At 57.4% G+C, this 12,510-nt stretch overlaps 1 protein-coding gene across 1 annotated transcript; it reads left to right on the forward strand.

Moving 5' to 3' along the window:
• The first annotated feature begins 335 nt into the window (after window positions 1–335).
• On the forward strand, window positions 336–12,030 carry LOC34620095. Its single transcript, XM_026337923.1, is given in 11 exon segments — window positions 336–686; window positions 719–1,972; window positions 2,861–4,366; window positions 4,506–6,231; window positions 6,403–7,949; window positions 8,362–8,572; window positions 9,111–9,328; window positions 9,888–10,253; window positions 10,538–10,819; window positions 11,268–11,374; window positions 11,673–12,030. Coding segments are annotated over 11 exon segments (7,917 nt in total). The 5' UTR covers window positions 336–344.
• Window positions 12,031–12,510: the final 480 nt, after the last annotated feature.

The following is a 12,510-nucleotide window of genomic DNA, read 5'->3' on the forward strand; positions in this document are numbered from 1 at the left end:
GTCCGCAAAAACGAACCTGAAGGGAGAAGGTGTCCTATGGATCTGCATGCAGCGGGCAGCCGCCGACAGAAGCGGCAGGGCGATCTGCCGCTCTCTGGAGAAGAGGTAGAGAAAACCATTCATAAAGAAACGCTTCAAAAGATGCTGGCTGAATAGTATAAGGGGCCGAAAGAAGACACATGACTCTTTCAGGCAGTGTGTGTGCAACCTCCGAATACACCTGCGGGCAGCGCACAGGACCACTGCTGAGCCTGCCACCCCTTACGCCTAAACCCTGGGCTCTATGTTTCCATTGCTAGCCTATGTTGTGCAATCTACCTTGAGGCATTGTTGAGCGTGTATCGATGGATCCCGCACAGCCAGCGGCTGCAGCACCAGCAGCCGCGGCTGCTGGTGCTACAGCGAGCAGCGACAGCGCATTGCTGCAGGCCAAAAATGCGGAGTATGAACAGACGGCACTGCGTCTCAGCTTGTGCAGCGATGAAGCCCTCGTTACAGTGGTAGCAAAGCTGCTTCCTCGAGCGTTCCTTGAGCTGATGACATGCCCCCCCTTGTCTCTACCCAAGGCAAGCTGCTGGCCCCTGTTCTGCTGTAACAACATGCGCATGAATATATGTATGCATGCGCGAGCTTCTTCAGGAGCAATGACAAGACGACGAGAGCCTAGGGAGGAATTGTGGACACAGGTGCACCCCGTCTTGCGCGTGTTTGCATGCAGGTTATTGCCATCGTGAACAGCTGCCTGCGTCGATCGAAGGAAGCAGCAGCCGAGGTACCCATCCCTGCGGAGGAGCTTGTGTCTCTCTTGGCCGCAGCAGAGCGGCAGCAGCGCACGGGGGAGCAGCAACAGGAGCTGCAGTCGCAGCTGCAGCAGCTGCGACTGCCTCCCCTTCGCCCTGGCAACCTTCCTGTCGCGAGAGGCATTGTTCCCTTGTTCCTCTCTGTAGCTGTACGTCGGAGAGACGTGGAGAAGCTTTCCTCTCTAGGCTTGCTGCTGCTGCAGAACTACGAAGAGTGGGCAGCCAGCAGCAGCTACCCCAAGATGCTGTTGCTGCTCTTGGAGTGCTTGGCAACCCCTAAGGTGCTGCAAACGCTCCACCCCAATAGTAGCAGCAGCAGCAGCAACACATCTGCATTGCGCATCCTGAGCTTCATGGCCTCTCAGAAGACTGAGATCCTTGCAGCGAGCACCGCTGCAGCGAGCATCACCAGCACCAAGCTGCCCTGCTGCAGCAAGCCAAATGGCGCTTTCTTGGCAGTGTTGCAGGCGATGTGTGAGTTGCTGCTGCTGCTCGGCACGGAGTCTTCCACCGCCTCTTCAGCAAAAAAGGAAGAAAAGGAAGCAGCCATTCAGCAGTTGGCTCTGCAGCTTGTACGGAGCAGAGACTGGGGGAATGTGCTGCATCAGCTAGAGCAGAAGCGTGGACAGAAGGCTTTCAAAAGCAAGGCTGACTCTTCTCTTACGTATGGGTTTACGAGTATTCTTGGCCTTCCAGAAGTCGCTTCGAATTCGACAGAGTCAGCAGCAGCAGCAGCAGCAGCACCAGCAGCTGCTGCTGCTGCCACCTCCGCACGCGCAGGAGCCAAGGGCGTCTCTGTAGGATCTTTGCAGCTGTGGGAGAAGAACTGCAAGCTCTCCCGACAGGAGCTAGTGCTTTATCAGACGCGAGCAGTGCTGCTGCTGACAGAAGCGACGAAGGCGGTCCCTATTGTAGACGAGAAAGCTGCTGAAGCAGCTGCAGCCGTCGCCCTTTCCGCCTCTGCCGGAGAAGTCTCTGATCCTCCATCGTCTGTCAAGGTGCCAGAGACAGCAGTACAACTAAGTGCTCCAGCAACATCAGTACTCGAGAAACTGCAAAAAGACTTGCGTCTTCCTCCAGCAATCCTAGCGCCACTGTTGATTGGCAGTTCTGCTCCGTTTGCTTCCGTTTCGGATCCGTGCAATGCTGCGCTGACTCGCCTCGCTGCTGCGGTAAGTGCTGCTGCTGCTACTAGTGCTATTGCTGCTACTAGTGCTATTGCTGCTGCTAGTGCTATTGCTGCTACTGCTGCTACTAGTGCTATTGCTGCTACTGCTGCTGCTGCTACTAGTGCTATTGCTGCTACTGCTGCTGCTGCTACTAGTGCTATTGCTGCTACTAGTGCTATTGCTGCTACTAGTGCTATTGCTGCTACTGCTGCTGCTGCTACTAGTGCTATTGCTGCTACTGCTGCTGCTGCTACTAGTGCTATTGCTGCTACTGCTACTAGTGCTACTAGTGCTATTGCTGCTACTGCTGCTGCTGCTGCTGCTACTAGTGCTATTGCTGCTACTGCTGCTGCTGCTGCTGCTACTAGTGCTATTGCTGCTACTGCTACTGCTGCTACTAGTGCTATTGCTGCTGCTGCTACTGCTGCTACTAGTGCTATTGCTGCTACTGCTGCTGCTGCTACTAGTGCTATTGCTGCTACTAGTGCTATTGCTGCTACTGCTGCTGCTGCTGCTGCTACTAGTGCTATTGCTGCTACTAGTGCTACTGCTACTAGTGCTATTGCTGCTACTGCTGCTGCTGCTGCTGCTGCTACTGCTACTAGTGCTATTGCTGCTACTGCTGCTGCTGCTACTAGTGCTATTGCTGCTACTGCTGCTGCTGCTACTGCTGCTACTGCTACTGCCTCTTTTCCTTCAGAACCTTGTCTCCAGCTTGTCGCTGTGTGCCGTCGCCGTACTTATTAACCTTGAAATCTCCTCTTTAAGGCATGCTGCAGCGTGTTGCCGATGCTCTTGAAGCGGGCAGCGGAGGCGAGACAGCGCCAGCAAAGGCAGCTGCCAACCCGCCTCAATTGGATGGATGCGCTGCAATGTCAACTGTGCATGCAGAGCCATGGAGACGACGAGCTGCTGCTGCAGCTGCTGTTTGATTTGGTGTCTCTGAGACCGCTTCCCCAGCAGCACCCTCTGCAGCAGCAGCAGCAGCAGTTGCTGCTGCTCAGCTCGGCAACTCGGCGCATGCAAGAAGCCAGGGGTCCCCTGCCCGCCAAGCTGCAAGAAAAGCTGTTGTTGCAGCTTGCGAAATGCAGAGCAGCCGCAGAGCAGCGGCACTGTCTTGCCGTGCTGGAGCTACAGTGGGAGGCGCTGGGCTTGTTGCAGCTGGCATTGCAGTGGGGAGTCAGCAGTCTTCAGCCAGCTGTACGCTTTAGAGCTTCCCTCTCTCTGCTGCAGTGGTGCTTGCGTCTCCAGCGGTGGTTCGTCTGCGAAGTGCATGCAGGAGCAGCTGCTGACGTCACCACGGAAGCCGCGAACGATGGAGGACGGCAGCAGCGACGCTCGCGCTTGCTGTGCTCCACAGTAGCGGAGGCTGGGGGGTTGGTGCTCAACTTCCTTTCGCAGTCTGTCGAGCAGCTGCTGTTGGTAGCGGCGCCATCGGCCAGTGATATCTTCGCAGAATGCTGCCTCCAGCCGGCTGGAGTTGCTGCAGACGGCAGTCTCGTCGTCTCCGACGGCGAGCTGCTGCTTGAGCGGATGATTCGCTTGTATGGCGCAGTGTTCGCTGCGGATTCTGTAGTCTCCCCTGACCTTGTCTTCAAGCTGAGCCAGGAGATTCTGCCTCCCCACATGCGTCCCCGCAGTGCAGCCGATATCCTGCTGCAGCCTGCGACGCGTCAGCTGTTGCCTCCTCTCCTGGAGGCGATTTCCACGGCTTGCCGCGTCTGTCCTTTCTCGCCGCTTGGTAGCAGCGGCTGTCGTCTCGGCTGCTCTCTCGTGCCAGGCGGAGAAGACGAAGCGCGCTCGGGAAACTCGGCTGCTGCACCGCTGACGGAAACCATGCTGCAGCTGCTGCAGCAGCTGCTGCTGCTGGTGCCGCGCGCTGTTGAAGCCGATGCGCAGCAAAAAGCGACCAAGGCGCAGCCGCAAAGTCGGTGGGCAGCTTCTGCTGCACTTTCACTCAGTGCTGCAGTGGACGTTCCCACCACTCCCTCCGCACTTCAGGCGCTGCGCAGCTGTGGAGATTGGCTAGCGATGCGGCTAGAAACGCTGAGAGAGGCTATTTTCCAGCTACAGGGAAAGCAACCAGAGGACTTGCTGATTGGAGAGCTGCAGCAGCACCACGACCGTCTTGAGGGGCAGCTTGTTGCGCTTCTCGACTGGACCGTCGCTCTCTGGCTGAACCCCCCTACTGGCGCATCTCCTCCAGTATCGCCGACAGCAGACAGAAGCGAGAAGGACGCCTCTTCTTCCCCCCCGTTCGCGGCTGCAGAGGAGTCGAACGGAGGCGCATGCGCAGACCTCTCGGCTCTAGCACCTCAACAGCTGATGCTCCAGGAAGCGTTGCGGCTAGCCTCCAAAGCTTTTCCCCCCTTCCACCCCGCCAACAGGTAAGCAGGCGTCTCCGGCGATGCAGCACCTGAGACACAGGCTGCATGCATGCCCCCCTTCCCCTTGCTTGTCAGAGCTTCCTGTCTCCTTTGCATTCTTGCGCTGTCCTCTCCGCCGCAGCTTCTACTGCCTTTTGTGCATCAACCAGAGCAGGATCAACAGCAGCAGTAGCGGAGCATCAAAAGAGGCAAATGCAGCCGAGGTAGCCGCAGATCTGCTGCAGCAATGCGAGCGGCAGGGGACCCCCTCTTTTTCTGCGCTGCTGAGTTTCGTGCTGCCTCGCTTTTGCACCAAGAAAGACATGGCCACGCCAGGGGAGGTGACGCCCTATGGGATCCACAAACCTGCGATATCTCCCTTCTACGTGGATGCACACGAAGTGCAGCAGCAGCTCGCTGCCGCTACGAACGCGTCTCTAGAATCGGCGGCTGAGGTGCGACTGGCTCTGGTGGAACGTCTATCGGACTTGCTGCACGCCGAGCTGCACCTGGGGAGAAGCCTTCGTGCCGGAAGGCAGCTGCAGCGGACGCAGCCAGAAGAAGAGGCAGCAGCAGGAGCTGCAGGAGCTGCAGCTACACTCGATGCAGCAGCAGCATCGTCTGACCCAGATTCGCCGTTGAAGAAGCTGCGCCTGGCGGAGGGCACGGCTCCTGCGCTTGCTGCAACGGCAAGTTGCTTCGACGTTCGTGGAGAAGACATGCGTTTGCTCTCAGCTCTTCTCTTTCCACTGCTGGCAGCAAGACCAGCGGACCAGACGCTAACTGACGCCATGCGCTGCGCCTTCTGCCGATGCTGGAAGGGACTGCTGAAGTGGGAAAAGCAGCTACAGCAGCGGCAGAACGGCCGCTGCGATGGGGGAGTCTCGGCACTGCCGTCGCTGCTGTCTGTGCAGGTGCCCCTGCTGCTCTCTTCAGTGCTCTTTGCGCCTCTGGCGGCTGGCTCAGTTGCAGCTGCTGCGGAGAAAGCGGCAGCAGCGAAGAAGAAGAAGCAGGGAAGGGCCCTCAAGGCGGTGCAGTGCACCCGAGAAGACGCGCGAAGAGCTGCAGCCGATTTGTTGCGGATGTTCGCCTCTTCAGTGCATCAGCGTACCCCCCAAGAGTCGGATCACGAGAGGCTTCTTGCTGCCTTTCTGCCTTTTCTTTCGGGGAGGCTCGTGGATGTGCAACAGCTGCTGCAGCAGGAGGCAGCCTTTGCAGCAAGCCTGCAGTGCTGCTGTTCTCTGGGAGAGCGAGGAAGCCTCCCTTCCGACCCTCTCCTCCTGCATCTGAAGGATGCCGTGCAGCAGCACACAGGACTGGCTGTGCGTGAGCAAGAAAAACAGCAAACGCAGACGCAAAGACAGCGACTGCCTTTGCCGGGAGAGCTCGCTGGCAGTCTCGTGGTTGTGGGAGGCGCGCTTTCGGAAGCGAGGGAAAAGAGCAGCTGCGCTGTCGGCAGCAGCGAGGCTCCAGAGAACAGCGTCGCTTCGCAGGCAGTCTCTGTCGTGCTGCAGCACTTTCACCTGTGGACTGCTGCGTACTGCCGCGATGACGACGCTGCAGCAGCAGCGCAAGCTGCCGCTGCGCAGCCTCCCCTAGGCGAGCAGCCACAGGCAACGGCTGTCTCTGCTTTCGCTGTGTATGCCCAGTCATGGACTGACGCGATGTTGCTGTGCAGCCTGGAGGCGCTGGCACAAGCTCTGAGGTTCTACTTTCCTGCAGTGCTCGCTGCGCTTCAATCGCTACCCCCAAGGCAGCAGCAGCAACCCTCGTCGCAGGAGCAGAACAAAGACAGCGCCTCAGTGGATTCTTTGCTTTCGCTTCTAATCGCCATCTCGAAGGCTGGTCTGCGCCACTGTGCCGCTGCAGACACGGAGCTTCTGCTGCCTGCAGCAAGTGCGTCTGCTGCTGTCGAGCACTTGCGGGGGTGTTTCTGCCCTTTGTGGCTGCTAGTCTTGTTTTGAAGCGCAAGGTGGCTGCTTTTGCCATTGCACAGTGCTGCTGCTGCTGCTGCTGCTCCCCATCTGTGTGCTCTGGACGCTGTGCGCTGCTGTGGATCCTGTACAGACACCTCTCAGCGGACTGGTCTGCTGGTGCTGCACGCTTCCCTGCAGACAGTCGCTTTTCTAGGGAGCCTGTGTGCAATCAACGCTTGCCGGCTTGGCAGCAGCGAGGCTGCAGTGTGGAGCCAGCAGTACCGCCGTGTTGTAGCGGCCCTTATGGAGACAGCGTCTCTTGTTTCGCCTTCGCTTCGCTCTGCAGCGGCTCTTGCTGTCGTGAGGCTGGTGCTCGAACTGCATCGCATGCGCTCTGCTGCAGCCGCTTCCGCAGACGCGAGAGAAGAGGCAGTCCTCGCCAGCGAGACAAATCAAGTCTTACTGCTGGTCTTGCAGCTGGCGCAGTTGCAACAGCTGGCTGATTCTTCAGAGGGTAAAAAGGCTGCACCGAGGGAGGAAGATGCAGCAGCGGCTTCGGCCGCTGTGGAATCTGCAGCAGCCGTTGCTGCAGAGAAAAGCGGAGTAGAAACGCAGTTGGCACACGCAGTGTTTTCTTCGCCTCGACTGAAGGCTTCACTATGGCCTCGTGTGTCTAGTTCGGCTGTCTGCTGGCTCTCCGCGCTGCTGCTGCATGCGAAGCACCTGCCGGAAGTTGCTGCTTTGCTCTTGCTGCTCCAGCGGATTTTCCTCTCCAGAGTAGGAGATGCCGATGTGTTTGTCGGGCAGTGCGCGTGGAGGGGCTTGAGCCGCTGTCTCGTGGCTGCGTGTCTCGCCTCCGAGGATGCAGCAGCAGCAGCCGCAGCAGCAGCCCAGGCAGCAGCAGCACCCCAGGCAGCAGCAGCACAGGCAAGGATCTTGGCGGAAACAGCGACAGCAGCGCCAGCAGTCCCTGCAACAGGAGCCACTCGTTGCGAGGAGAGAACTGCCAGCTTGAAGGATATGCTGTTGCGCGAGTTGTCTGTCTACGTTGGTTCTCGAATTTCTGTGAGCCCTACCGAGCAGGCTCTCAAGATGCAAGGCTTCTCAGTGCACCATCAGCAGAAACAGCAGCAGAGGGAGAAAAACAGCAGCGGAGGCGACGTCTCAGGAGCTGAGCGGCAGCCTTCGAGGACAGGAGCAGCAGAGCTGAACGACGCTGATGCTGGTGCTGCTCGCATCAAGTTGCTGCGGCAGCTTCTGCAGGCAGCACGCGATGGTGGCCATGCTGCTGCGGTGTATGCGTTGCTAGATCAGCCCTTGCCGCCTCTTTTCGTGGATTTTCTCTGCGTTGCTGCATGCGATGTCTCCGTTCCAGCCTTCTGTCTCCAGCAACTCCGACAGCCGCTGCTCCGCACGTACAGCAGCAGTGGTAGGCTGGCAGACGCAGAATCAGCCGCAGAACCTCCCGAGGCAGCTGCAGTACTGGCCCCTCAGCAAAGACAAGACGCAGGGGAAGCGCGAGGAGGAAGAGGAGGAAGAGGAGCAGCAGAACAAGAAGAAGAGCTTGACGCGTTGGCTGTGGACGGCCAGGTGTCTGCTTTGCGCTTCAGCTGCCCCCTCTCTCTGCTGTTTTCCTTTTCCGTATACTTCTGGCATTCCACGGTGCCTCTCAGGGAGTCTGTCGAGATGCTTTCGCAGGTGAGCGTCACACTTCGCATGCCGCAGCAGGGAGGCGAGGCGAAAAGGGGGCAGGCATGCGTTTGAGACGGATCCTTGGGAGACACGTCCGTGAAAACAGAAGCAGCAGCACGGAAGTGACTGCGCAGGGGGAAAACGTCGGGTTGTGCAGCTCGTGGAAACACACACAGGGGCAGCGGCAACATGGAGGCTGAGATCGATACTCCACACGTATAAAGAGAGAGAGAGGAAGGGGGAAAGTCTGCGTCTCACAACAGAGAGGCGTAGAATCGCGGAAGCTCTTTGTGGAGCCTTTGTGTTCGCCCTGGAAAAAATTCCAACGTTCAAACGGTCTTTTTTCGCAGATTTGCTTGCGACGGAGGTGACTCACGATGCGTCTGTGCGGGTAATTGTCTGGAATCCATGTGTGCAGGCAGTGTATGGCATCTCCTCCGTTGCAGAGCTCACAGCTATCGGTGCTCCCCGCAACCCCTTCATGTTGGCACTGCAGCAGAGGCAGCAGCGTGAGCAGAATCAGCAGTCTCCATGGCAGCTGGTCGTGAGACAGATTGTCAGGTGTCTGCAGGGCCCCAACCAGCTGCTCCGAGAAGCTGCATGCAAAGCAGGTTCAGACATTCTGAAAGGTGAGCTTGCCTCGAAGAAAAACTTGCCTTCTTGCCCCCTGGTAGTGCTTTTGCTGCTGTTTCTGCTTTTGCTGCTGCTTCTGCTGCTGCTTTTTCTTTTGCTGCTGCTAATACTGCTGCTGCTGCTTCTGCTTTTGGTGCTGCTAGTACTACTGCTGTTGCTTTTGCTTCTGCTGCTTTTGCTGCTGCAGGTACCGCTACTGCTGCTGCTGATACCGCTACTGCTGCTGCTTTTGCTTTTGCTGCTGCTAATAGCGCTACTGCTGCTGCTTTTGCTTTTGCTGCTGCTAATACCGCTGCTGCTGGTGCCTCTTTTCTCCGCAAGCTTTGGTGCCATCGCATGCAGCAGCGGCGCGTGCATGCATCGGCGAGCGAAATATTTTCAGTGCTGTTAGCCGAGAGGGCTCTTAGCGGCTTCAGGAGGATGTAGATCTGCTGTGGGTGGTAGTGCTTGGCATGTGCGGGTGGGTTGGCTGTGTGGCTGCTTGTGAGTGTGTGTCAGTCTGTGGAGGCGTGTTTGCGTTCGACCGTTGCGCAGGGCACGACTGGACAGAAATAAAGCCTTTTTTCGAAGACTTGTGGTTGTCTGCTGCCCGCTGTCTCGACGATATCGTAGACGAAGTGCGCGCAGCAGCAAGGCTCCTTGGAAGAACTCTTAGAGCTCTCACTGGGGAGCTTTGCTGCGAGGGTCGCCCCCTGGTGGCTTCGGTGAACTTGCTGCAGAAAGTCTGCGAAGCACACAGCGGCAACAAAGAGGTAAGCGCAGCTCGCCTCTTTCGGAACCTGCTGCACATGCATGCGTATCCAAAGGGGGCAGACAGACAGCACGCTGCAAGCCAGACAATTGGTCATCCATTTTTCCCATTTTGAGCGATCCTCCATGGCTCCTGAGACGGCCTTTGTCGTGGGGAATGTGCATGCCGTGTTGCCACGTTCATGCTGCATCGCAGCAGTTCTCCAACCGTGTTTTTACGCATGCATGCATGCACTCAAGGGGAGGGCAGCGCGGAGGCGGATGTTCTGCGCGGGGGCGTTGAGTAGACAGCCAAACAGACAGAGAGACAAACAGACAGAGAGACAAGCAGACAGAGAGACAAGCAGACAGAGAGACAAACAGACAGAGAGACAAACAGACAGAGAGACAGAGAGAGACACAGACAAACAATAGAGAGAGAAAGAGAGAGAAACAGCCTGAGCAGCAGATGGCGTTGAGCGGGGTGCACCGTGCTGTGCGCGCGGAAACTTTGAAGAATCTGTGTGTTACCTCTCGTTTTGCATGGTGCTGCTGCTGCTTCTGCTGCTCTCACCGCTGCAGATCCGCATCCTTTGTCTGGATGTCTTGGGGGAGTGCGTGGGCAACTGTTTCGCGGCAGAAAGGCGCAGGCGTTCTAAGCGTCATTCCTCTGCAACACTTACTCCCGGAGATGATGGCAGCTGCACGGAGAAGAAAGGAGGCAGTGAGACTGCCGCTGATGACACCCCCTCTACTCACGATACGGAGGCTTGGTTGGTGCCGTTGGTAGTCTTCCTTATCGAGGGACTGGGAGCTTTTGAACCTCGTGCCTTCGCCTTCCACCAATTTCACGCCGAGCGACTTCACGGCGTCTCGCAGAAGGATTTTGAAAGGACGAGGGTGTCACTCTCTCAGACGGGCAGGGCAGCAAAGATCCTCAAAGACATTGTGCGTTGCTGCCTGCTGTGAAATCGCTTTTTTTTCGAATGGCCAAATCCCCCTTCAGAGCCTTTCTCTCCCTGTTCGCGGCTGACGTCCAGGTGTCTCATCTCCCGCTTTTGCTGCTGAAGGAGCTCCCGCTGCATGCTTGGAAGCGGCACGCCAGCTTCCGCCGTTTTGCTGGAATGCTGCTGCGTCTGCCTCGCGCTGCTGCTTGTTTCCCCATGCGTCTGGTGCTGCATCGCTGTGGAAACTGCTGCTGCTGCTCCTGGAGGGTGTGCCTTTCTCCTCAGGCACGCCAAATGGATCTGAGTGCTGTGGGATCGCTGATACCGCCTTTGGTACAAAAGCTGCGGGGAAGCCTCGGCGTGGCGAGTCGATGCGGCGTTTGTTTCTTCGTGTCGTCGCTATTCGACGAGTGGGGAGCCAAGATTCCTGAGGTGTCTGTCCACGCTAAGCGCCTCCTAAAGGCTCTCGCACGGAGTCTGCTAGACCCCTCCCCCACCGTTAGGGGGGCAGCCATTGAAGCCTTCGCGGTTGTTTGCAAGTTTGCCAATTCGAAGGCCATGCAGGAGGTGCGTGCGAGGCATGTCTTGGTGTGCTCAATGGATGTTCAATGGGTTGTCTAAACGTGGCGACGAGCTGCTTCGCCCCTACTTCAACCTTGCGCAACTGACATCCTCTCCCCCCCACATATAGGCTTTAGACGCCTGGGGACTGTGTCTCAGCCTTCGTAAACTCTATGGACTCTTTTTGCGAGGCTGCGCCAACTCTTTGTCACCCTGCACGTGTGTTTGCATTTCTGCATTTGCATTCTCGGCGCTGAGCTGTGCTGCCCTTTCCACTGGCTTCCACCGCGGCAAGGCAAAGCTCTTGCCCTCGCCACGCTCCTCAACACCCCCACCACACGACCGTCGCTCTAAGGAGGCTCTTCTGATGCGCTTGTCTAGCTTCTCTTCTCTGCCGCTTCCCTGGCCTCCTTCAGTGGTGCCTGCCCCCCCTGCTGACTGCCTGTGACTTCAGGTGCTAGAGAAGCAGTTGCTGCAACTGCCCTCCCCCGACTGTCTCGAAGTCTATGAGAGAGTGGAAACGCAGCTCAGCGTTGGCAACGCCCTCCTCCACGTTTCCAGGTCCAGCCACTCTATCTGCATCCTGCATCTCTCTCCCTACATCTTTGGCACACGCCTTCGCCGTCCTCCCTGCGCAGCCTGCGGAGAACAAGACGGAGCTTCTCTACTGCTGCCTAGACTCTTCCCCGTTCAACTTGCATGCCCCTTTTTGCTCCCCTCCGCTTCTTTTCCCCGAGGATCCAGACGCCGCAAAGCAGCAGCGGCTCTCTTCTCCGGGTACATAGTTAGAGCCCCATTCTCACCCGACGCTTTTTTCACAGGAGTCGCGATGTTCGAACTGCTGCCTGCGATGCTTCAGGCGAGCCAGTGAGCTGTTCAACGCAGAACTGCGGGGGCACGTTGCAGCATCCGCCTTTTGCTTCCGCCACAGCAGCAGCGAGGCTGTAGCCGCGGTGTATAGGGACCTATGGACGGAAGTTGCTGCTTCGGACGCATTTGGAATTCCACGATACATGGCCTTCATCGTGGATAAGCTGCGCCTTCAGCTGGAGCTCTCCGTCAGGGAAGAGAGACTCACTGCTGCGCGAGCGATCTCTACCCTTGCGGCGCAAGTTGCCGCCACGTGGAAGGACGGCTTCCCCTCGTCAGTCCAGCGACGCACCCTATCCCCTTTCTGTGGCAGTCTTTCTGCGCCAGTTGACTTGAGAGCCTTCTAGGAGGGATTGAAGGGGAAACGCGCATCGCTTAATCCGGGATAACTTACAGAGAGAGAGAGAGATAGAGACAGAGAGCGATAGTGGAGTCTCCTCAAAGCTTTTTTCACGTTTTGCCCTCACCCTATATGTGGGGGGCCGCCTCTGGTCTCCTGTAAACACTTTTTTTTCTGTGCTCGTTCGAATGCTGCACCCATTCAGTCTGTCTGTCTCTGTCTGTCTGTCTGTCTGTCTGTCTGTCTGTCTGTCTGTCTGTCTGTCTGTCTGTCTCTCTCTCTCTCTCTCTCTCTCTCTCTCTCTCTCTCTCTCTCAGCTCTGTGTTCCCTCGCATTCTTCTTGTCTGTCTATCTCGGTGTTCGCCTTATCATTTCTCCTACACTTTTCTTTCTCTCTTTTCCCTCCTCTCTCTTTCCTCTCCTCTCTTTTATTCTTCCTCTCCCCTTCCTCTCTTTCTCTTTCTCTCTCTTCTACTCTTTTCCTTTT

The sequence above is a fragment of the Cyclospora cayetanensis genome, unplaced genomic scaffold (genome assembly GCF_002999335.1).
Source record: "Cyclospora cayetanensis isolate NF1_C8 unplaced genomic scaffold, CcayRef3 CcayRef3_contig_210, whole genome shotgun sequence".
Classification (NCBI taxonomy): Eukaryota; Apicomplexa; class Conoidasida; order Eucoccidiorida; family Eimeriidae; genus Cyclospora; species Cyclospora cayetanensis.